Source organism: Odontesthes bonariensis, chromosome 5 (assembly GCF_027942865.1).
Source record: "Odontesthes bonariensis isolate fOdoBon6 chromosome 5, fOdoBon6.hap1, whole genome shotgun sequence".
Classification (NCBI taxonomy): Eukaryota; Metazoa; Chordata; class Actinopteri; order Atheriniformes; family Atherinopsidae; genus Odontesthes; species Odontesthes bonariensis.
The window spans coordinates 18,997,535-19,020,597 of record NC_134510.1 but is presented as its reverse complement, the minus strand read 5'-3'; the positions used below and the strand labels follow the sequence as shown (position 1 = coordinate 19,020,597).

General features: G+C 41.0%; 1 protein-coding gene across 6 annotated transcripts in view; it reads left to right on the top strand.

Annotated features, from left to right (window-relative positions):
- Positions 1-23,063, top strand: part of LOC142379821 (protein MTSS 1-like) — a 46,462-nt gene that overhangs the window by 20,372 nt on the left and 3,027 nt on the right. For 2 of the 6 annotated variants that reach the window (XM_075465113.1, XM_075465114.1), the window contains 12 exons: positions 10,184-10,268; positions 11,210-11,301; positions 11,405-11,479; positions 16,914-17,071; positions 17,283-17,390; positions 17,513-17,610; positions 19,184-19,448; positions 20,580-20,693; positions 21,083-21,334; positions 21,538-21,756; positions 22,448-22,607; positions 22,705-22,989. In XM_075465113.1, the coding sequence (XP_075321228.1) occupies positions 10,184-10,268; positions 11,210-11,301; positions 11,405-11,479; positions 16,914-17,071; positions 17,283-17,390; positions 17,513-17,610; positions 19,184-19,448; positions 20,580-20,693; positions 21,083-21,334; positions 21,538-21,756; positions 22,448-22,607; positions 22,705-22,989 (1,911 nt within the window). Of the gene's footprint in view, positions 1-10,183; positions 10,269-11,209; positions 11,302-11,404; positions 11,480-11,501; positions 12,706-16,913; positions 17,072-17,282; positions 17,391-17,512; positions 17,611-19,183; positions 19,449-20,579; positions 20,694-21,082; positions 21,335-21,537; positions 21,757-22,447; positions 22,608-22,704; positions 22,990-23,063 lie in introns of those variants that run through there. The other 4 variants (XM_075465116.1, XM_075465117.1, XM_075465115.1 and 1 more) reach the window with 4 other exon arrangements.

Genomic DNA, 23,063 nt, shown 5'->3' with positions numbered 1-23,063 from the left:
GTATCCATCCGTGACACAGCATTGTTTGGCAGAAACCAAACGAGGGAGAATAATAGGGGAGGAAGGTATTGACACAGTAGCTTGATGACGTTCAAATGAGAGGGGCTTCATTTGTTGGCTATCTTTTTCTTCTTTATCTGCAGCCTCAAGACCTCATTAGCATTAACACTGCAGAGCCACACAAAAGTAGCATACAGTCGTACTCTATTGTTTTCCTTTGTCATGTCTAGGATTTCTCCTCCTTTCTCATCACCCCTTCACACCCACATTGACACCAAAAAATCCTTCCTGTGAGAGAGGACAGTATTTCTAATTTTATACAGGGTTCGTTTGTATTCAGGCTCCGAAAGAATACTAAACAGAAGCACTAAAGTGGCACACTAGCACAGTCACTGGTAAAGGACTCAGCTCCATTTAGAGTCCAGTTTCATGAGAAGTCCCAGAATACTCCTAGATCATTACTTCATACATCCCTCAAGGATCATTTCACTTCTTTTTTTTTTTTTTTTATTCTCTACATCAGGTGAGATATGACAGGATGCAGAAAGGTAATTGAAGCAAAGAAAGAGGACAAATGAGTGGAAAGACAGAAAAGATTTCAGAAGAAAAAAAAAAGCACATCAGTACTGAACGAGGGAGGAAAAACAGAGCCACGCGAGGAGAATAGAGGAGTGCAGATCGGACAAGATTCTGCTGCCCCTGAGAAAGGGTCAACAATGTAAAGGGAAGGAAGGGTAATGCGAGTCATGCATTACTATTCAGGATGCATTTCACTGCATTGCAGCGGCACACTGACACACATTCCCAGCTACAAATCACGCAAAGACTTTGGGGTTTTTGTATAGGGATTCTAAATGTCTTGGTGGGGCTGTAAGCTGTGGTGCAACATGGCACTTTGATGGCCTATTGACCATATAGATCAATATTTTCATCAACCTACACTTCCAGCTGTCATTCACAAGACATTCAAAGGCGAGCATTTATTTCTGTGATGCACTGGCATAACATCGTGGGTTTATCTGTATTCGTTATCTCTTGCAGCTGTTATTTGTCAGTAGATTTCATCATAAATGTTTATTTTGTTATTAATAGTAGCAGCTACTATTTCTTCCAGCTGTTAAACGTCTCAATTCTAATGATGCACCAAAATACCGATTGTTTAAATAGCATATTTGCATTATGTGATACTCGTCAGCACTGTTACTGTTGAATTTGACTGTTTTGAGTGTTGAAACGATATCTTTTCTGTTCATTCTTTAAAATGTTTATTTTGTTATTAATTGTAGCAGCTACTCTTTCTAGTCTTCTCTATAGAAGCTAGAAAAAAAACAACCGTATAACTGTCTGCTTCCATATTCATCTCCATAAAGTGAGTTTCCATAAAGTGAGTCCTACTGTTTTGCATTCTTACTTTTGGGACCTTCATGAACTCTAAAAAGCTAATTGAATTCATATAGCACCAGTAATATTGTTGCTGTGATGCCAATATCTATTGTAGCCGTGGCAGATACTGTCTCACGGTGAATAAACACGTTCACAATCCACTAAAAGAAAAGACAGTATCTGAAAACAGTTGTCACCATGTCTCTTCATCTCCTGCTCCTCTCCTCTCTCTTTCCCTTCTCCCGTCCATGCCCGGCAGCTGTTGGGAACTATAGTCAGACAGTCCAGGGTTTTTCAGTGTCAGCACTCGTCACACTACAGCAGGTGCGTGTGTGTTGGCTCGCCCACATGTCGTACGTGTCGGCGCTCATTGGGGCTAGACATGCTGACTGGTGAGTGTGTGTTTGTGCGTGTGGGCAGGCAACACAAGACAGACAGGCTGACTTTCTGTCAGCAACTTCTGATGAATAAAGTGGCGATCACAGTTCCCAAGGACGCCAGGCCAGCTAATGGAATAGATTATGAACAGGTTGGCCATTGAGTTAATGCCAGCTGATGGATAACAGTTGGCATTGTTTTTAGCACTTTGCTTTCCTTGTTGCCTTTGCATAAAATGAATAATATAAAAAGTTGATGGATTGGTTGGTGTACTAAGATTTTTATGAGCGACTCATTATTTCATACATACATGGACTTCTTCCTCTAGCTCCGTCAATTCCCAGATTTATCTGCCACTTTTTAAAAAAAATTTTAAAAATTCTCTATGTAATGTGATAATAACAGTATCCTAACAGGCTGACAGCGTAGACACTAAATCTGTGAATGAAATGCCAGCCTGTATCTGTAATGTGTGGGTGGCTCAATCTGGCCATGCCAACTGCTCAGCTAGGGCTTTGTGTGTTTTTGTGTATGTGTGTGTTGACAAGATTCATGTATTTTCTTATCTGAAAAGCTACTTTTCCAATTTGAAAAGTGTCTCCATAAATGAGTATGGAATGGTGATTAAACTCACGTTGCATTCAGGGGCGCCCATGGTGGAGTCGAAATTCTAAATTCTTATATGGAAAAAAAATCTATTTAAACAAGAAAAGTTCTGATTTTCTTTTTGGTCATTTGGATTTTTTTTACCTGGACTTTTGCACTCCCCAATAGGGAAACTACTACAGTGTTCATTAATAGTTAGTGACAGGTACGCACAAGATTCTCTGTACTGTGCCAGCGCAGTAGTCTCATTAATCTTCTCCATTTTATGGAAAGACAAAAAATAAACTGTGAGAAACATTCATATAAGAGTGACATGTCCTAATGGCACAATGCTATCACACATTGATGCTATGTAGCTACTACATATGGCTCTTAAGCAGACAAACTTCGTCAAACCGAAAGTGACATCTAAGGTGCAGCTTTCAAACGGCTCATTAGTCCGTCTCTATCTCTTTGTAGAAGTCTTTTTCCCTGAAGAATGTAGATTATTCAGAGGATGAAACATAAGAACGCTGCTCGGACATGAATACACGCACGTGTCCTCACACACGTGCCTTTTACCTTAACCTGCGTTCTTTGTCTCTGCTCCTTCTTTGTTGTCTGCTGTCGATGTATGCTCAACTCTGTTATGATAGGTGGCAGCAAGCTCCTTTTTGGGCTTATTTGTATTGGACTTTTTCCAGTTGAACTGAAAGAACTTGACGAATGATTTTAGCTTGTAAATCCATACCATGTTGGGTGTTGAGTCGGACATAGTCACATCTGTGCATTTTGTACCTGCTGTACGTTTTATTTATTTGTTCATTCATTCATTCATTCATTCTTTTTTAAATTTACAAATGAGATGCATGCTGTCGCTTTTGGTTACGGTCCATCACCAGCTTCGTCTGTTACTTCTGGGTCAAAGAAGCTTGGAGTGGCAACTGTGAAGCATGCCCAGAGCCGTCTCGCCCAATCTGTGCCCCATTATATGGAGTTCAGCCTCACTTGCATGCTAACACATATTTAGTAGTGTGGTTATAGCAGGACGAGCACTTTGTTTTTTCTTTGCCAAACATCATATAAACTTAGTGAGAGTGACGAGGCTGCAGCTCGGCTTTTTGACTGGACCTACAGAACATGCAGCATTGTCATATCGCTAAACGTTATGGGGGAAAAAATTTCCTTACAATAACAATGAATAATGGTAGGAAAAACCAGTGAGTCTGACAATTTGGACATAACTGTGAATGGATGTCTGAAAGGGGCTATAACTAGGCAAGGCAAGGCATCTTTATTTATATAGCGCATTTCATACCACAGGCAACTCAATGTGCTTTACATAAATACAAGGCATTTAAAAGAACAGCATAAAGCAGCAATTTAAAGAGAAAAAAAATAGAATAAAAATTAAAAACACAGTTAAAAGCAATCAAAGAAGAGGGGAAAAAGAAAGATATAAACTCAACCAAAAGCACACCGAAAGAGAAATGTTTTTAACCTGGATTTAAAAGTGCTTACAGTTGTGGCTGATTTCAGTTCTGCTGGTAGTTTGTTCCAGTTGTGTGCAGCATAACAGCTAAAAGCTGCTTCACCGTGTCTAGTTTGAACTCTGGGCTCCACTATCTGACCTGAGTCAGCAGATCTCAGAGCTCTACTGGGTTTATACTCTGCTAGCATGTCATTCATGTATTCTGGACCTAAACCATCCTGTGATTTGTAAACGAGTAGCAGAACTTTAAAATCTATTCTGTATCTGTAGCCAATGTAAAGACTTGAGAACTGGGGTGATGTGATCTCTTTGTTCTGGTTAAAACTCGGGCTGCAGCGTTCTGAATGAGCTGCAGCTGTTTGAGACTCTTTTGGGGGAGTCCAGTCAGAAGACCGTTACAGTAGTCAAGTCTGCTGGAGATGAAAGCATGAATCAGCTTATCCTGATCTGTTTGGGACATGAAACCCTTAATTCTGGATATGTTCTTAAGTTGATAAAAGGCTGATTTGGTGACTGATTTGATATGATTGTTGAAGGTCAGGTCTGAGTCTATCAGCACGCCGAGGTTCCGGACTTGGTCTTTAGTTTCTAGAGACAGTGACTCAAGATGTTTACTGACAGCAAACCTCTTCTCTTTGTTGCCAAACACAATGACCTCAGTTTTTTCTTGATTTAACTGAAGGAAATTTTGGTTCATCCACTTTTTGACTTGCTCTAAGCAGTCGCTCAATGACTCTATAGGACTGCAGTCATCTGGAGACAGTGCGAGATATATCTGTGTGTCATCTGTATAGCTGTGGTAGTTGACTTTAGAGTTCTTCAGAATTTGACCCAGAGGCAGCATGTATAAGGTGAACAGAAGGGGTCCAAGAACTGACCCCTGAGGAACTCCACATGTCATAGCCACTCGATCAGATTGATTACTTCCAATGGTCACAAAATAACTCCGCTCCTCCAAGTAGGACCTGAACCATTCTAGGACTGTCCTGCTGAGTCCTGCCCAGGTTTCCAACCTGTTCAGCAGTATACTGTGATCCACAGTGTCAAATGCAGCACTAAGATCCAACAGGACCAGAACTGACACCTTGCCTGAGTCAGTGTTCAACCTTATGTCATTTACCACTTTAATAAGAGCCGTTTCTGTACTGTGGTGAGGTCGGAAGCCTGACTGAAATTTGTCAAGGAGTCCACTGGAGTTCAAGAAGTTACTGAGTTGATTAAAAACCACTTTCTCAATAATCTTGGCTATAAAAGGAAGATTTGAGATGGGTCTGTAGTTGGTTAAAATGGAAGCATCCAATGTTGTCTTTTTTAGGAGTGGCTTGATGGCAGCTACTTTTAAGGGTTTAGGAAACATGCCTGATTGAAGTGAGCAGTTTATTTTTTGCTGCAAATCTGAGCTTACAATAGTTTTAAAGAAGTCAGATGGCATTGTGTCAAGACAGGATGTTGATGGTTTAAGATGCTGGACTGTTTCTTCTATGGTTTTTTGGTTAACTGTATTGAATTCTGACATCATAGTTGATTGATTCCTAGGTGGTTTTAAGGATTGCGTCATTTTATTATTTTTCTCATTTATGTTGATATTTAGCCTTATAAATTTGATTTTTTTCATTGAAAAAACAAGCAAATTCATTGCATTTTTCTGTGGAACAGAGTTCTGAAACTATCTGTTTTGGGGGGGTACGGAGATGTACAGATGAAGATCATCATTTCGACAAAATGTCATCTGGTTTGATGAACTAAAAGAACTAGCATGAAGCAGGAAAATTTAAATTTAGCTGGTTTAATGTAGAGAGCTTTCATGTTTTCTCCAGATCTCTAATTAGCTGCTGAACAGATCGCCTTACCTCTGTCCATCTGGGAGAATATATGTGTGTGTGTGTATCCAGCTGTATATGGTCCTCAGTCTCTTATCTGTGTAACCACTGGCCCGTAGTTAACAACAACCATCTGGTGCCCATGCACAGAGTTGGTTGTGGCTAGCCAAGCTCTTTGATCTACACCTAAAAACTACCCTCCCCCGCAAACTTTCTCTTTCTACTCTTTTACCCGTTTCTCTTTGCCTGCTCTTTCCCTCTTATTCTTCTGTTTTTATATGAACGTATATAGATACATAACCATTCACCTTTCGGCCATTCCTTCACTTAACTCCTCTTTCTCCTCCCCAAATCATGTGTAAATCTCTCTCCAGATCAGATTTCCCTCCATCCTCTTAATGTTGAGCACAAATCTGTTTAAAAATCCACATGTGTTCTTGTAGTTATCTTCTGAAAAAAATAGACCAATGTCAGTGTATTTTTCTAATTATAAGCATTATGCATTCTGCGTTTAATTTCTGTATTGGAAGACAAGAGGATGCATTATGTTTTTTGTCCTGATTATAGCACTCCTAGACCTGAGTATGTGCTATTATTGATTAGATAAAGCCCTGTTGTTTCATAGTTCAGTTTTTACTGCAAGTTTAAGTGGCAACCTTATAGCAGAGAATCATACTGTATCATATTCCCTCCTGCTGCGTTTATGCCCTCATAATTAATGGTTTTAGATGGCATCTGTCCTCCTTAATGCTCCCACTCTATACAAAGTGCAGAAACACACACACACACAGACACTCTCTTTGTCAGCACAGTGCCACATTCCAAGGAACACCCTCGAAGGGGGTTGAGGACAGACGGACTTGGCAAATTGACAATAAATTGCCATCTTATCTCTCACCTTCTCACTCTTGTGTCTGCACACACATACTGAAAGGAAACTCTCACCCCTGCCACAAATGTCCCCAATGACTCCTTGGACTCAAGCTCCCACAGAAGGCTTGAATATCAGAAACTGTGAGACTTTGTTTTGAATGCTTGAGGAATAGGGCTTTCTTAGTATGGCACATTGACAGTTGTGCCAGGAAACATATCTTGTTTGTTTACAGTCCAACTTAGTCACTTCGTGGAAATAGTTTGCATTGGTGAACACCCACAGAGACCTTGAAATGCATCCATGTTATTCATTGTTTTATATCCATTCCTCTCTGTGGGCTTTTTGAAAAGACAAAATACTTTGAAATATTTAATGACTAATTTAGCCATATTTTCTCAGTTGTTAGGGCTCCCGAGCTTCATAGAAATTTGTCTGTTAATCATTCGCCACAAAAATAATGGAGTTTATAGTTTCTTTGAGTGTATCTGTGCGTTTCCAACCGGTTAAGTTGATGGTGCGAGGATTAATTTCAGGCTTTCGAAATAAGCATGTCACACATCAGCTATTCCTACTGACAGCCAGTTATGTCACTACACACACAAACACACACAAGTGGTGTATCCTGGTTGTGAGGCAGTTAAAGCTTGCGTTCTGAGTGTTTTGTCTGCCTGTGTGTCAGAGACAACTGGTGCTGCCATTGCAGCTATTTCTACCCAGGGGTCACTCAGTGCTAGACAAAGTAGACGATGTGCTGTTTATTAGCAGCCACTCTATTCTTAGAGCAACAATTGTTAACACAAACTGAACAAATTGATTTGATATCTGCTTTTGGCAGGCTCCTAATGCCTAACAGCTCTTTTAACGGCACGTAATGTGTAGTTGAGACAAAATGCTTACAGTCAGTATTATCTTCACTGTGACATGTGTCATGTTGTAATTAACTGGAATGTTTCTCACAGAGTGTCAAAGTTAGGCAAGCACAAAATGTTACTTCCAAAAATCTGTCATACAAAAACATTCGCTGATTTATTCCATCAGAAGTTAATAAAAAAAACAAAGATGTTACGTTCTAATATTGTCACATGCTGGTGTGTAGTCTCGTATCTTTGCCACCTTTGGCACGTAACATACAGCACAAAGCAGACAGTTAAACAACTGGAGTCCAAGCCAGATTGTTGTAGGCACAGATAAAACACCCGCATATTGTATACAGTAACCATGGTAACTCACAATCAAATAGGACACACTGGCTAGCTACAGCTGTGAGAAAGAGGAAGAGTTGGGGAAAGTTTATATATTGCTACCTTGTTAAAGCTGATTTATTTTTAATTCAACAAAATACTTCAGCGATTTAGATTTTTTTTGCCAATGTCCAAAGAGTTTTACATGTAAGGCTTGGTTCTATGGAACATTCTCATGAGACGGATAACATCTCTGCAACATTCACACACTTTGATTTATACCAACATCTGAAGGCCCACTTCTCTGAAAAGAACAATTAACAATCATTGAAGCTCTTCAACTAAAGTTGGAGTTAAATCCACAAAGTCTTTCTGCGCGCACGTGGACAAACCAGGAGCAGATGGTGCTTCTCTTATTTTGTGCCTCAATGAATCTAAAGGGGGACGGTCGGAGTTGTGGCCAATTAATAATAAACCGAAACCAAACTCTTTCCTTGACAGCTTGCGCCTCAACTCCTAATGAAATGCAACTTTCTAATGAAAAACTAACTCCCCTCAGCTTGGCTGTGTGGCATCGATCAGCCACACCCTCTGGAATAACAAGCAGTCACAGTAAGAGACAGCCATATGGATGGATGGATATGATGACTAAAAGTCAACGCAGGAATGAATGAGCGTTATGGTGTAGTATAACAGAAAGGTCTTTGTGATAGCCACACCCCCTGTAAAAGCAAGCACAGAGAAAAGGAGGACTGAATAAATGAATGAATGGATAGAGGGCAAATATTGGAGTAACACCGGGCTCAGTGGGACTGACAGGAAATTAACCGCTGTTGAAATGTGTGTTCTAATTTGAAATCGAGAATCGGTTAATGCACTTTCAGCTGGTGTCTCTGTGTCGGGGTTTGCCTCTGTTCTGTTCATCCTTCACCAGTCAAAAACACATGGAGCTAACATGGAGGTCTTTTAAAAGAGCAGGACAGGCGGTGAAATCCCATTGAACTATGGCAAAACAAATAAAAATGCTTTACCGTTTTAGCGCCCTGATTTATATCATGAGAAGAAAGCACTTGTTGCTCCGAAACTGCTGAACTCGAGCCTCATTGTCTTTATTTTTTTAGAACTCGCACGATTCCTCCTACGTATGACTTAGTAATTCACGTCCTACTCTTCAGACATTACGGAGTGAATTTAAGAATGAAATACTCCAAAGGATTAGTTAATTACTTGAATTTGGGCCCATTTACTCAGTTCATACTTCTAAAAACATTGCACACGGCGTGAGTAATATCTGAAACCATCTGAACCTGAAATACATTTGATTGTCATAAAGTGTGATTTTCAAATGATAGTTACAGGATTTCTGCTTTTGTTCCCGCCTCAAAGAGAAATGTGTGTTGATAACTTGGGTGTCGGTGGCTGTTAGTGAGCGACAGCTCTGTGTGTATCTCTGCTGACAGGAGAATACTTTGCTCTGTTGGAGGGGATTTTACCTTTGGTATAGATTATTACGCACGCACAGAGGATCTCAGATTTTGATACTCAGGGGCAGGATGTCTCAACAACTCCATACTATTTTAATACTAGGTCTTTGTTCCCCTGTCTGCCGACTAGAAGAGCAAATTAACATACACAGACATACATTCATACAATGATCCCACAGAGAAACTAGCTTGTCATACTGAGCAGCGAGACAATAGTTCTGTCAATCAACGCCAGGCTCTTGCTTAGGATTAGGATGCTTAGTTAACCTTTGTGTAGGAATCCAACACGGAGCCCGAGGATATTTACTAGGCTCCAATTCCAACCTTCCATCGCTGTATTACTGTACTTTAACATAACTGCCAAAGTGCTTTTTTTTTTTTTTTTTTTTTAGATTTTAGTCCTAAAGCCAGTGAATTCCAGTCAGTGCATGCAGATGCATATTTTCAAAGAGCAAGAGGAAAATCAAATATTTGTTTCAATGCTCTATTTAAGGTTTGCTCTAAAAGATTTTCTCCATTACGCATATAAGAGGAGATCCTACTGATTGATGCAGCCGCGTCAAAACGCTGCTTGATCTTCACAGCAAACCGTTTGAGGGCAGCTAATTGGAGAGAGTTAAGTCCCCCAAAACAGAGTTAGTGGTTAATGAGAAAATGACACAATTGAATTTCTCTACTTATTTTTATCAGAGATTCCGAGGGGAAAGTTTGACAAATGTTCTTGGATGTTGTTGCTTCTCGCTCTGCCCGGTTGTTTTTGAGCTCTGCTGCCATTTGAACATTTTTTTTTCATGAAGTAGTTGGACCACTGCCAATACTTTCTGTGCTCCATGTTGTTTTTCTTTGACTAGAGATGCCAGTTGAGTTGGACGCATGAGACCTGCCATTTCTGAGATCTGCCTATAAAGATGAATAGAAGTGATTAAACCTTTATGTCTATGTTTGTGTATTCATTCATTCGTTCGTTCGTTTCATGTATCTTCCAGGAGGCACTCGAGACATTGGATCAGCATTGACCAGGATGTGTATGAGACATCGCAGCATAGAGGCTAAGCTCAAACAGTTCTCAATGTAAGGAATATTACACATTCAAAGTTATTTTTGACCCATCTGCTACTGTTGCACTTCAGCTCTGACTAAATGGCTTATATTTCAGTTGTAACCTCCATGTTTTGATATTTTGGGTGTGTGGGTGACTTTTGTCGTGGAATGTTGGGAAAGAGGCAATTTGCCTGCAGCGCATGCATCCATACCGTCTCAGTAAAGACGCACACACACAAAACCGTTGTCTCCCCACACCCACCCACACTCCACAGACAAGGGGCTCATTTTTTTCTGTTGGCATTTCAGTAGAGATTCCATTTGGATCTCCATAGCAGGGGCTGTACACATGGGGGCTGTGATCACCAACCACCCACTGACACACACTTTGTGGAGATGTCTGCAAGAAGGAGAAGTCTAATTTTAGTTTGCATCAACACGGCAGCTGTCCACCTCTCACACTAAACCTCTAAAACACATTCACAAATATGTCTCGGAAGATGTACACAGTTGGGTAATGATTGGCAGCTTTGACTGCGCAGGCCTCTTACTTCCTAATGACGCACGATCAGATGCAGACAGCCTTTTTTTTTTCTCTCTCACCGTCTGACTGTTAATGATTGACACAAGATTACATGCCATGCAAACAAGCCAGACTGGGTGTTTCTGTAAGTTCTGCAAGTCTCAGAGTTGTTTGCCTCCTGTTTTTATTTAGGTAACAAACGCAACCCAGCACTGTGTGTTAAAACGGTTGATCTCCCTCGCACTTTATTCTTTATTAAAGTCCCAATACTCCAAATGAAGCAAAGGCTTTGCCCTTTAACTCAAGGAACCGATGTTTTATCTCAAATTGACTGCTAAAGAACCTAAATAACCACATTTTGTTTTTAACTGTCCGAATATTTGATGCAATGAATTCAATTCTTCAAACTTGACTCGAAACAGAAGTGATTTTCTAGCTGTTTTCACAGGTGCTTCCTGGAGGGTCTGATCAACCCTCTACAGGAACAGATGGAAGAGTGGAAACGAGGTGTCAACACTTTGGACAAGGACCATGCAAAAGGTGGGATAAAAAAGTGTAACCGCACTCAAAAACAGTGATCAAACTGTATTAAATGCATCTTAAAGCAGTTAGTTGACATTCTTACGTTGTTTACTTTGAACAGAGTACAAAAGAGCTCGACAGGAAATAAAGAAGAAGTCCTCTGACACACTGAAACTTCAGAAAAAGGCAAAGAAAGGTAAAAAATGAATTATTATTGTTGTACAAGCAAAAAATAACTCGGCCAAAAGCGCCCACTCTGTTAATGATGGAGACGGGTTGAGGGAGCTGCTACAACCTCACTTACGTAACTTATTATCTTTATTATGTAGGCATAAAAATCTGTTCCCATAGAGATGAATCATTTAACAGCACGGAGTATTTTACAGACTCATTGAATTTTAATTCAGAGATTTTGTTCAGATTGATTTGTTGGTAAACCACACAGTTAAATGCTTACATCCAAAGCTAATCTGATGCTCTATTTGGTAGCATGGGGCTGTGATATTCCTTGTCCCCAACTCTGAAAGGTTAGTTGTGTTAGTAGTTTACAAAAGGAGAGAAGGAAAAAAAAGAAAGCATCTCATCCACAGGTGAGAAATCCCAGCTGCTTTTACCCGAGTGTCCTATCAGCAGTGTCAGAAGTGTTATTCATGTATGAGTGGATTAAGGAAGCCAGCACATGTGAGAGAAGGAAAAGTTTTTACAAAGAAAAAATGTGTAGCTAAGTAAACGACTTGTGAGGAAAATTTTTGTCCTTTTATTTCAAACAGGAAAATGTGTTTGAATTGTAGCAAAGAGTTTTTCATTGGACAGCACGTCTACAGAGCAAGTTTGTTCGGATTACGCCCTGCAGATCTAGCGAGGCTAAACATTACCTTACTTGGATGTGCTGTTCTCTTGGCTCAAGATCTGCATACATATTTACCCAAGTAGAAAAAAGAATAGTGTATACAAAGGATAAAAATTAGATGACTATCCCCTTTAGCTAGCTTTTGTTTTAAATCGGAGCGTTACTTGCATTCCTGAAATTAAGAAATGTTTGGAGGGGGAAAAAAAAGCACAAGAAACATGTGCAGAAAAGTCGGTGATTCTGTAAACGGTGAATTACATGTTACTTTGTTAATCTAAATCATACCAGCTCAGTAGCGCTAAGAAAACGAAAGCGGGAGAACGGGAGAAATTCTCTACAGTGAGGTACGATAATGGATTATTGAAAAGAAATCTTTAGTTGAATTGAAAGATTCCACAGTGCTTAAACAAGCATCCAGACACACAGAGCTGCACATTCATATGAGATATTAGTGTTTAGTGCTCGGAGTCTTTCAGTTGACATGGTTTTTTGTTTGTTTTTTCCCTCTCCCTGTCCCCATGTGTTTTTGATTCCACCCTTCACCTTATGCTGCACTGCAGCTGATAATCTGGGTAAGTCAGTTTGTGGAGCGGACGCACTGTCCACATTGTCGCTTCTGCCTCAGTGTTTAATCAAGCATCTTGTTTGCATTATGAGGTTGCTATGATCTTTGGGTATATATTGAATATGTGCTACATAATCTTTGCATGTTCCGGTTGATTCCATAGACATGGTCGCTGCTATTTACAGCCTTATGTTCTGGGTTAATCTTTGGTCTGCAGGTTTATTCTTAAGGGTATGAAATATCAGTATCTTCCTTTTTACTTTGGCCCACTCCACCCTCTGCGCTTTATTTTTTTCTTTCTTTCATTTTTTCTTATTCACAATCCCATTCAGTGTCTGTAGTTCTGGGTAAAGGCCTCATGTTGGCAGGCGCCTAAGAATTTAAAGCAACACTTGTCTTTATGTCCAGCATTGGACATACATTGATGGACATGTTAACACGTCTAACATAGACATGTTTTTGGAGCTGTAAAATAAATCATATGACTGAAATCAGCTGAAACATGACAGTGATGGTGTTTAGACTCATTATTCACAAGACGTTAAACTTGTTTTTGCAAACCGTCAACTACATTTTTCCAGCTTAATGCTTTGGACTCTAAATTTTAATTGCAGCAAAGGCATTGTCAGACTACATTCTTTCCCTTCTGACTAGCATAAAGTAACCTTTCCAAGGCCGCCTCTTCTCTGGTCTCGGCTCAGAGAGCGCCGACTTCAGGTATTGCTGGAGCCAACAGCTCAAACTGATACAGCTCAACACCACGATGGTCCTTCGCAACACTACACGAGTTTAAAACTTTAAGCTGAAAGGATGTGGTGAAAAGTCCTCTATCTTAAATGCTCTGTAATTGGTTCCTTACCTTACTATGTCCATCTATTCTGCAGATAAAGCAGGGAAAGACAGCACCTTGCTCACCTTTGCCCCTTCCCCCCACCAGACATTAGTTAGTGCTGTGCTTAGCACTGAGGTGACCGACTGCCCTTAAAAAAAGAAAAAAAGATATCTAGTCGCCATCTAAATGTGAAATGTATCTAAATTAAAAGAGTTTGGTGAGTGTTAGGGAAACTTGCAGTTAACTTTCAAGTTGCTTTCACAAAAGAATTTTGGAGGGATTTGTGTTAAAACATCTTGTAACTAATAGCAGTGCACATAACTGTGAACCAAATAGAAATAAACAACAGATTCAGGCATACTTCTTAAGGGAGCACTTCACTCTCTGAGATGGCACACCATGTGTGTGCTTATGTTGGTTAGTCATGATCTGATGTTTGATATCTGTCTCGTGAGAGTGTTTTCCTGACCTAAGACTCAGGCTGCACTTAGAAACGGCCTGTAATTGCAACTTGATTTAATCACTGGCCATGTGAAAGCAGTTAATCTTATTTGTGTTTACACATGTACCTGCATGTGCAGAGACTGAGGGCCACCTCTGCTTCTTTAGTAAAAACTCCAAACTAGTGTAGAACACACTTGTGCTGATAGAATCCAACATGGTGCTCAAGCTTCTCAGTTTGAACTGTACAAATTGAATAACAAGTCATCTTGCTCTTAGTTTGTTGCCATACTTTAGAGACACACAGAACATCCACAGTCTACTATCACATGTCATCCTGAAGTTGTAAAAATAATCTACTCTGTTGGCATAAAAACTCAATCCACAACATGTACGCATGTATGTAGCTGTTAGTCTCCGAACATTGAAAATGCTCAGCAGTCGCTGAATGCAGATCTTCAGTGAACTTTAGTGTTAAAGGCCAAGAGGAAGTAGCAATAATGTCCTTGTTGTTCCCACGGTTGCACGGATGCACAGGTTTATAGCACAGGGACCTGGAATGTGGAAAATCGAGGTGCATTCTATAGCACAGACAAAGTTGTGACATCACAGAAGCTTGGGTCCAGCACTAAAGACCTCTTCCTGTACCACAAGTGGAAAGTCGATGCCAGGATGCGCCTGCACTGTCTACCTCACGGTACGGCAGTGCCTTTCCAAAACCACTTTGGTTATGTTGAGAAAACACATTGGCAGCAATTGAACTAGTGGGCGAAAACCAGAATTCAGTCTTCTCCCTACGAGACACCACAGCTTTCTTGGCTTTGGGGCTTGAGAAGCTGCTTTTCTTTGAGGCCAGCTGAATCCTTGAGTTTAAAACGCATGCTGTATGTCGGGTCTTCATCTGTGCCTTACCTGTACAGCTGAGCCTGCTTTCACGCAGAGCTGCGTGCTGCTATCATGGCATGCAGAGAGAATTCTAACAATTGGTTCACATTCTGTAATTTGGCAACAGTTGGCAATTTTATACACTCTGCATCATAAATTATGTTTGCATTGTGTCTTGATAATGATAGCAATTTTTTACAACTAGTGATTTAACATAATTTCAAATGTCAACCCAGTTTACAAATCACTTCCAAGGCAACGAGATGGAAAACGATCTGGCCTGCAGGGACATCATTAATGAGTTTGGTCCTGCTGTGGAAACCAGACTAATGAGTGAGGCCTGTCGTAGCCGTTTTCAGGTTCAGCCGTACAGCCAGCGCTTCACAAACTCTTGCACAATGTAATTGTACACCAGTCCGCTCCAAAAGTTCCCTTTGGATCAATATGAGACTGAAAATATATGTTGCAGTTGGGCTTTTCCAGTCAGGCTTCTACAGTCGATTTACTTCATCATGGTCTGTATAATGTAATATAGTAGGAGCTGTCATAAATGCTTGCATAACCCACATTCCTGTGAGTCGCAGCATTGAACTCTCTCCACCAAGCACGGTAAATGGGTTCTCTACATATGGAAACTGAATTTGTCTTCGGTCTCAAACTGTTCCATGTTTTCATTTCTCGTTTTTGATATGCTAGCCCATATGTGGGCTTCAACCCATTTTCAATTTTCATTTTAATTCTAGTGGAGTTGACAGGTGGAGAGATGAAGACGAAGAGCTCGATTTTCCTTTGTATATTGCGTGTAACATTCAGACTAATTTACATTTGAGGACGCAGGGACGATTAGCCTTTGTAACTCTCTTTGTTTCTTCACCACTGATTTGCATGATGTGGGCTTTAAAACAAATGCCAGTGGAAGTCTCCAGTTTATCTTTGCCCAGACAGAAGACCAGACAGACAGACCACAGAGTTGTTCACCAGGGGCCCAACCTTGATGAATCAAAGTTAAAAACCGTGTCTACATGTTTGTGTGGAGCTGTAGCTTAAGTGGTTAGATAATGCATTTGAGGCCCACTGTATATCATACAGCCATGGGCAGTCGCCAGCCTTCCTGCCTCCCTAAAGAACTCAAGAGGGCTTGATATGGCCTCAGGGTATCTTTTTTTAAATTCACGCACACGCAAATGGATGCAGCCACCCACATCTCTGCATTAACACAGCACAGAGACAAACAGTGGATCACCTTGGGTTTGTAAATGTTCTACTCTGGATTTACATTTTTTTTTTATCACAACACGCGTCTAAGCTGCATGAGGGCCAGATGGTCTTGAAGGTACTTACCATTGTAAAAGCTGACAGTCTTTCTGTCCTCTGCTAAGGAACATGCAGGATTTTAGGCTTTTGACAATGAGAGAGGGGCAAAGATGGGCAAAATGTGTCTTCCTTTTGACTGCCTGGTCACAATAGATGACTTAAAAAAAGTTGAAGTTGAACCACTTCTGAACAAGAGACGGGAAACACTGAAATGACGAGAGTGGCCCTTCGTGCTGAGGTGATAGGCAAAAGTAGTGGAGACATTCAAATGTGCAGACTGAGGAGATAACACAGAGAGAAGCAGTTACAGTTGGTGTCGACACCAGAAAGAAGTAGATCTGAGGATCAAAAACGCTGAATGCCACATTCATTGCTGTGTAGACGTATAGTTTGTGATGTTTCTAGTTTGTTATTTTGTCATGAATATTCTTCTTGATATTTGTAAAGACGGCTAAAGGTAGAACGTTTCTGTTTTAGTGGTCAGCTTCATCTCGGTACCTAAAATGTTGAGGTAGTTGTTGTTTTGTTCGACCTGTATTAAAAGATGTGCACCGTTTGTGTGTATGTATGTATGTATGTATGTGTGTGTGTGTATATATATATATATATATATGTATATATATGTATGTATATATATGTATGTATGTATGTGTATATATATATATATATATATATATATATATATATATATATATATATATATATATATATATACATATGTTTGTTTTTATTTTGTTTCCAAGGCCGTGGGGACATCCAGCCCCAGTTGGACAGCGCAATGCAGGACGTCAGCGATAAATATATTCTCCTTGAAGAGACTGAAAAACAGGCCTTGAGGAAGGCTCTCATCGAGGAGAGACAGAGGTTTTGCTCCTTTGTAGCCATGCTGCGGCCTGTTGTGGTGAGTAGAGCTTCCTGTTTTATTCCAGTTAGTTTCTTCTCTAATTGCCTTCATGTCATTTTAGTAAAACACTCCGACCCTGCCATAAAATAATGTTAGTTTTGACCATTGAAATGACAAAAGTTTTGAATTGACAACATTCTACCACTCAAACTGAAATTACCGGGTGTTATAGAAGTATTTTTGCTCTCCGTGTCCCTCTCTCTTGTAGGATGAGGAGATTTCTATGTTGGGAGAGGTTACCCATCTCCAGACCATTTCTGAAGACCTCAAGGCACTGACATCTGACCCACACAAGCTTCCCCCTGCTAGTGAACAGGTGAGGAAAAAATGTCAAAGAGAAAACTTCTGCATAGAAGACCATTTACTCCTTCATAGCTCTGTTTGCTACTTGTTGTCTTAACACTAATCGTTATGATGAATATTTGCCCTCTGTTTCAGGTGCTCTTGGACCTAAAGGGCTCGGACTATGGCTGGTCATACCAAACGCCACCCTCATCCCCCAGTACCACCATGTCCAGAAAGTCTAGCATGTGCAGGTAAGCTCATGCAGCCAATCATAAACCTCGTGTTTTCAAGTAACTGAAAGAGAGGCTTTGTCCCACAAATACACACTTACCTTCTGTTACCATAAAGCCTTTTGCAATCCACTTAAAAAAGATGCCATATTAAAGACTAAATTGCTCCACTTGAAATGGTTTCAAGTCTCTTAAGAGCTAATAAGGATAAGAAACTGTATGAAGTATCTGTCTCTTCAAGTTAGATGTTTAAAGTACTGTAAGCATTACGTGTGGGATCCAGTAAAATGTGCAAATCTGCCATTTTATCCCCATCATTAAACATGAATCTTACAAGAGTGAAAAACTGCTTTGCCCAAAGCATGTCTGCCACCTAGTGGCCAAAACGACCACTGAGTGACTGGCACATTTTTGATTTTTGCACATTTATCTTGGAAAGGTGTCATTTTTGCTTCCTCTTTGGATTACCTGTAACTTAAAAGAAAAAGAAAAAAAAAGAAAAAAAAAGACTTTACACAACTCAGTTTTTAACTGTTCCGACGTCGTCTTCTTCACTCTGTCCTCTCTGCTTTTTGTCTCTTTTGGGGATTTTCGTCAAACTCCTTTTTGTTTTAAAGACCAAAAAAAAAGAAATCTCATTTCTTGTTTGTTTACTGCTTTGCGTCTGCCCTCAGAATCCTTGTAAGATCTGTTTTGGGATTGTGGGTGATGACTGTAATTGAATGTTCTGCCGTGACGCCTCGCTAAAAGGTAGCAGAGAATTTCAATTCAAAACAAGCCGGCTTTTTGTCTCGGTTCTCACATGATGCACGTTCATCTTAAAGCGCAGAGCCGTGGCTTCCTTTGAAACAAACAAAAAGAAATCCATAAGTCACAGCGAGGCCGCTGCTGTTGTGTGACGTCTCTTGCAATAACTTTGGACAGAAAAAAAAACAACAACACCCCATTTGATGCTGTTTTTTTTTATTTTTTATAAAAGGATGATGAAAGGTTTAAATGAATTGCAGGTACATTATATTTACCCTCAGTCTTTATGAACATTTTACATTGTGTGGCAGCTTCGTAGGATGCGGGGTTGTATTTTTCACGACATTTTTATGTGTTCCTGTTTTTTCGTTGTACTATCAGTTAAAGCCAGCTATAATTATTATTATTATTATTATTATTTATTTATTTATTTTTTTACATATTGTAAATATATATATTCTAACAAAGTTTACATGCTGTGTTTATGTTACTTTTGCTTTTCATAAGTGTTTTGTATGAATTCAGAGGCATGAAATCGGTGATTTCCTGCCTGTAAATATTGTCAGTGTGATTTTATGCCACTTATGTTGGTTTGATTGGGATTGGCTTCAGTCACTGCTCGCTGCATCTTGGTGTGCCGTGTTAATTGTTTTCCACCCTGTCTCCTCCACATCCCCCAATCCCCTGCCTTCATATCTTCCCTGCTATCCCCTGTTTTTATCTCCTCTTAATTCTCCCTCTTAAATCCATGATTTTGGGTGGACTTGATTCCCTTTACCCTCCCTGTTACTGCCAAACTTCTTCATCTGGGCCTCTCCTCAATCCCTGGCTTCTCCCCCTTTCACAGTAGTCTGAACAGCGTTAACAGTAGTGACTCCAGGGGATCCAGTGGCTCTCACTCTCATTCTCCTTCCTCCTCTTCTTCCTCCTCTTCCTCACACCACCTCTTCCACCACCACCAACCCCGCCATCGATACCGCAGCTCCACGTTACCCCAGCACGCCCCAGCTCGGCTCTCTAGCATCTCTTCCCACGACTCGGGCTTCATTTCTTCATCACACGACCAAAACACGTTGTCCAAATCATCCTCGCCAATGCCATCTGAAACGAAGGTAAGGGAAAAAAAACAAAACACAGATATCCACACTCATCCATGATTTTTGGATCCAACTCCCAGGCGAGTGAAGTGTTGCTAAGACAGACAGTTATCTGGCAGTGGTAAAGTGTGTGTAATCCTGGTGAAGTCATTTCACTGCTGCTATTATAGCACAAATGTGCAGGAAATGAGTCTGCCTCCATTCTATCCCAGGGCAAAACAGGTCAGGCCCATCCTGCCAATAAAATGTCGACCACTGTGACAGACTGTGGTTTGGCTAAAATTTTGAGTCTTGATCTTACTTTCTGTTGTATTCTCATTAAATGAGTCACCGTAAAATTACATGTTGCAGTGTCACCAGTATGTTTTACATGCATTAATTATACGTCTCCTTCTGCAGGTCTCATTCTGTTAGTTTAATCTAACCGTCCGACAAAGGTTGTGGGATAATTGTCAGTGAGACAGCCCAGGGGATTGTCTGTGTGGGGTTTGTGGTTTGCAATCAAACCGTGAGAGCAGCTGCAGTAGTTGAAGTTAACATGCACGCCAGCAACCAAAGTTCCCCTGCCCAGAACACATTGGTGTAGTTAGGCTCCAAGTTTTTATGATGCACTGAAGGTGGTTTGGCAAGTCGATCCCTGACCCATTTACTGTATGGTCCTGGGAATCAGCCCTCACGTTGCCTCATTCTGGGTGTAGTTACAGTAGCTGATGTTTGAATGAGAGCAGTCTTGTGTTTTCTTCTTATAGATCTCATGATTTCCAGCTGATTCTAATGCCCACCATCTTACTAATGTTAGTAAGATAATCAAGACTTTATTTGCTGCCCTGTCATATTAAATAAGAGCTTTGAGCTTTTCACTAGCAAAGGTCTACACCTAACATCCCCGCTGTTGATGCTGGAGTGACTCCTCTCTCTGTGCATCTTCTCTACAGCCTCTTGAGTCTCTTGGCTGTACTTTTGACTAACTGCTGACAACTGTGGAAAAGTTGCCTCTGCTAATGTCTAACAAACCAATTTCCCCTGCTTCTCTCTGTCTACTTGCTGACATGTCTGTCTGTCTTTCAATTCTTCCCCTCCATATGTGTCTGTCTGTCCCTCTGGTGTCGTTCCACCGCCTGCCTGCTGCTGCACTCTCTGTCCCAGCCTTGTCCCAGTTTCAGCTCCTCTGAGATGTCAGAGACTGTGCAGCTTCACAATGACTGCAGCTCCCCCTCTTCTCTCGCTGCTGCTACTGCACCTCAGCACGCTACTGACAAGGTGAAAAACTCTCTTCCACCACAAATGCCATCAGCGTTTTCCTCACACTAAACCTCCAACGTGGGTACACCAGGTATCAACTTTGGTCTAATCACAGGAATGTAAAAAGAAGCAAAGAGCCACCAAACCCTCGAACTCACCGCATCGGTTTCTCTGTTCACTTCAGCGTTTGCAACCAAGTCCTCTGCTTGTTTTTTTATTTAATTTTTTTTTAGACGTTTATCAGTACAGTTCCTTTTGTTGTGTTCCTTTGAGTTATTCATCCTCAGTCTTGTGTTCCGATTGTGTTTTTATTTTACCACTCTTCATCATTTTAATGATTTATCCCATTGTATTTTTCTTTATTCTGTCTGCATCTGTTACCATCACCCACCCACGCTCACAACCAGCTGTCCAATGGTTTTGACCATTACAGCCCAGCGAGTTCCCCCTACCTACATAGCAATGGGGGTAGTTTAAGCTCAGTGTCAGGCACTGCCTTCCCCTACTTCCCTCTCTCCTCCTCATCCTCCACCTCCACCTCCACCTCCTGCCCTACTCGTTCATGGTCCCGTCCTGCCTCAGCCTTGCTGCCAGACTACCCCCACTACTGCACGCTGGGTTCCCTCATGGTGCCTTCATCACGAGTACCCAGCTGGAAGGTTTGTTAATCTCCTCAAACTTGATGATTGATGTCCATTCTCCTTGTCCACATTTTGTTGACATATGCATCAAACACTTGAGCTGCACAGTTTTCTCTCATTTTAGAGCTAAAATGAGAAGATTTTTACACCCTCATGAAAATCGCATCAGTAAAACCTTTAACAAATATCTGACTTTTTTTCTTTCTTTTTGTTTTTTACAGGACTGGGCAAAGCCAGGGCCTTATGACCAGCCTGTGGTCAACACACTGAGGAAGAAGAAAGACAAAGAGACTCCAGCAGTGGTGGACAGCAATGGGAGTGTAAGCATTGGTAACGGTCCCACATCGGGCCAGGCCTCAATGTCAGCAACAGCTCCAGCTGTGCTGCAAGCACCAGTTCAAGCGGAGGAGAAAATCAGGATTGTGCCTGCACCTCTGAAGGTACGTTTTCACACGTTGGTTGGACCTCGTCGTCACAAAAAAAGATGTCCTTGTTAACTTGCCACTGTTCCTCCTTGGCTGTTTACACATGCCAGACAGAAACGGATCAGAATCAGTTTAGCGACGGGAGCGTCTTTGGTTAGAGAAGTGTGTTCTGTGATGCCGGCTTTCCCCTTTTTCCCTCTGTTACTGCCTCTGTCTCCAGCTCAGAAATGTATCTGCAGCAGCTCAACTTCGACCTTTACTTTTCGCTTATTTTTTTATTTTTTTTATTTTTTTTCTCTTTGTCATTAGATGTCCAAAAGGAAACGTTCATACTTAAGACAACTTAATAGTCGAAAAACTCTGGTGATTTGCTGAAACTGCAGACAAATTGTCACAAAACCTATTCAGTGATTAAGTTCTGGGTTTCTTGGCAGTAACTAATGAATTTTATTTACCCTGGATATTTTACATGTAATGCCATATGTTGAATGCGAGCTTCGGGCGACCTCAAATTGAACCCCTAGCTGTGCTAATGCTTTTACAGTTACGGCATGTAGCCTCCTCCTATTAATGTTCTCTTTTAATGGCTTTAATGGGTTGCACCTAATGACTTTAATGACTTTAACGAATTGTACCTGACTGTTTTCAGACAGACTTTCAAAGACTATTTTTTTTCCTTTGGTTGATTGCATCTGGTTTTGTCCAGGCTGGTGATATTGAGGCCCACGATGAACTGGCCCTGGCCCTATCCAGAGGTCTGGAACTGGACACCCAGAGGTCTAGTAGAGACTCCATCCAGTGCTCCAGTGGCTACAGCACACAGACCAACACCCCCTGCTGCTCTGAAGACACTATTCCATCACAAGGTTGCAATGCTGACATTTCTTTATTTTTCCCTTTTTTAGTTTTATATCAGTAAAAACAAAGTTGCATCTTTTAACACCTTGAATTTTTTTCTTACAGTATCAGACTTTGACTACTTCTCCATGGCTGGAGACCAAGAGCAGGAGCAGCAGCAACAGCAGTCTGACTTTGACAAATCCTCCACCATCCCCAGAAACAGTGACATCAGTCAGTCCTACAGACGCATGTTCCAGACCAAACGGCCAGCCTCCACGGCTGGCCTGCCCAGCACACAGGCACCCTATCCTGGAGGGATCTATCAAGGAGGGCCCTATCCCCCCACACCAATGCACACAGGAGCGTATCAGTCTACTGCAGCTGGGCCATATCCTCCCACTCCTACAGGTACTGTCACAAGTGTACACTGTAATAAATAAACCTTTATCTGATGGATGTTACGGGATCATTAGATATAAGGT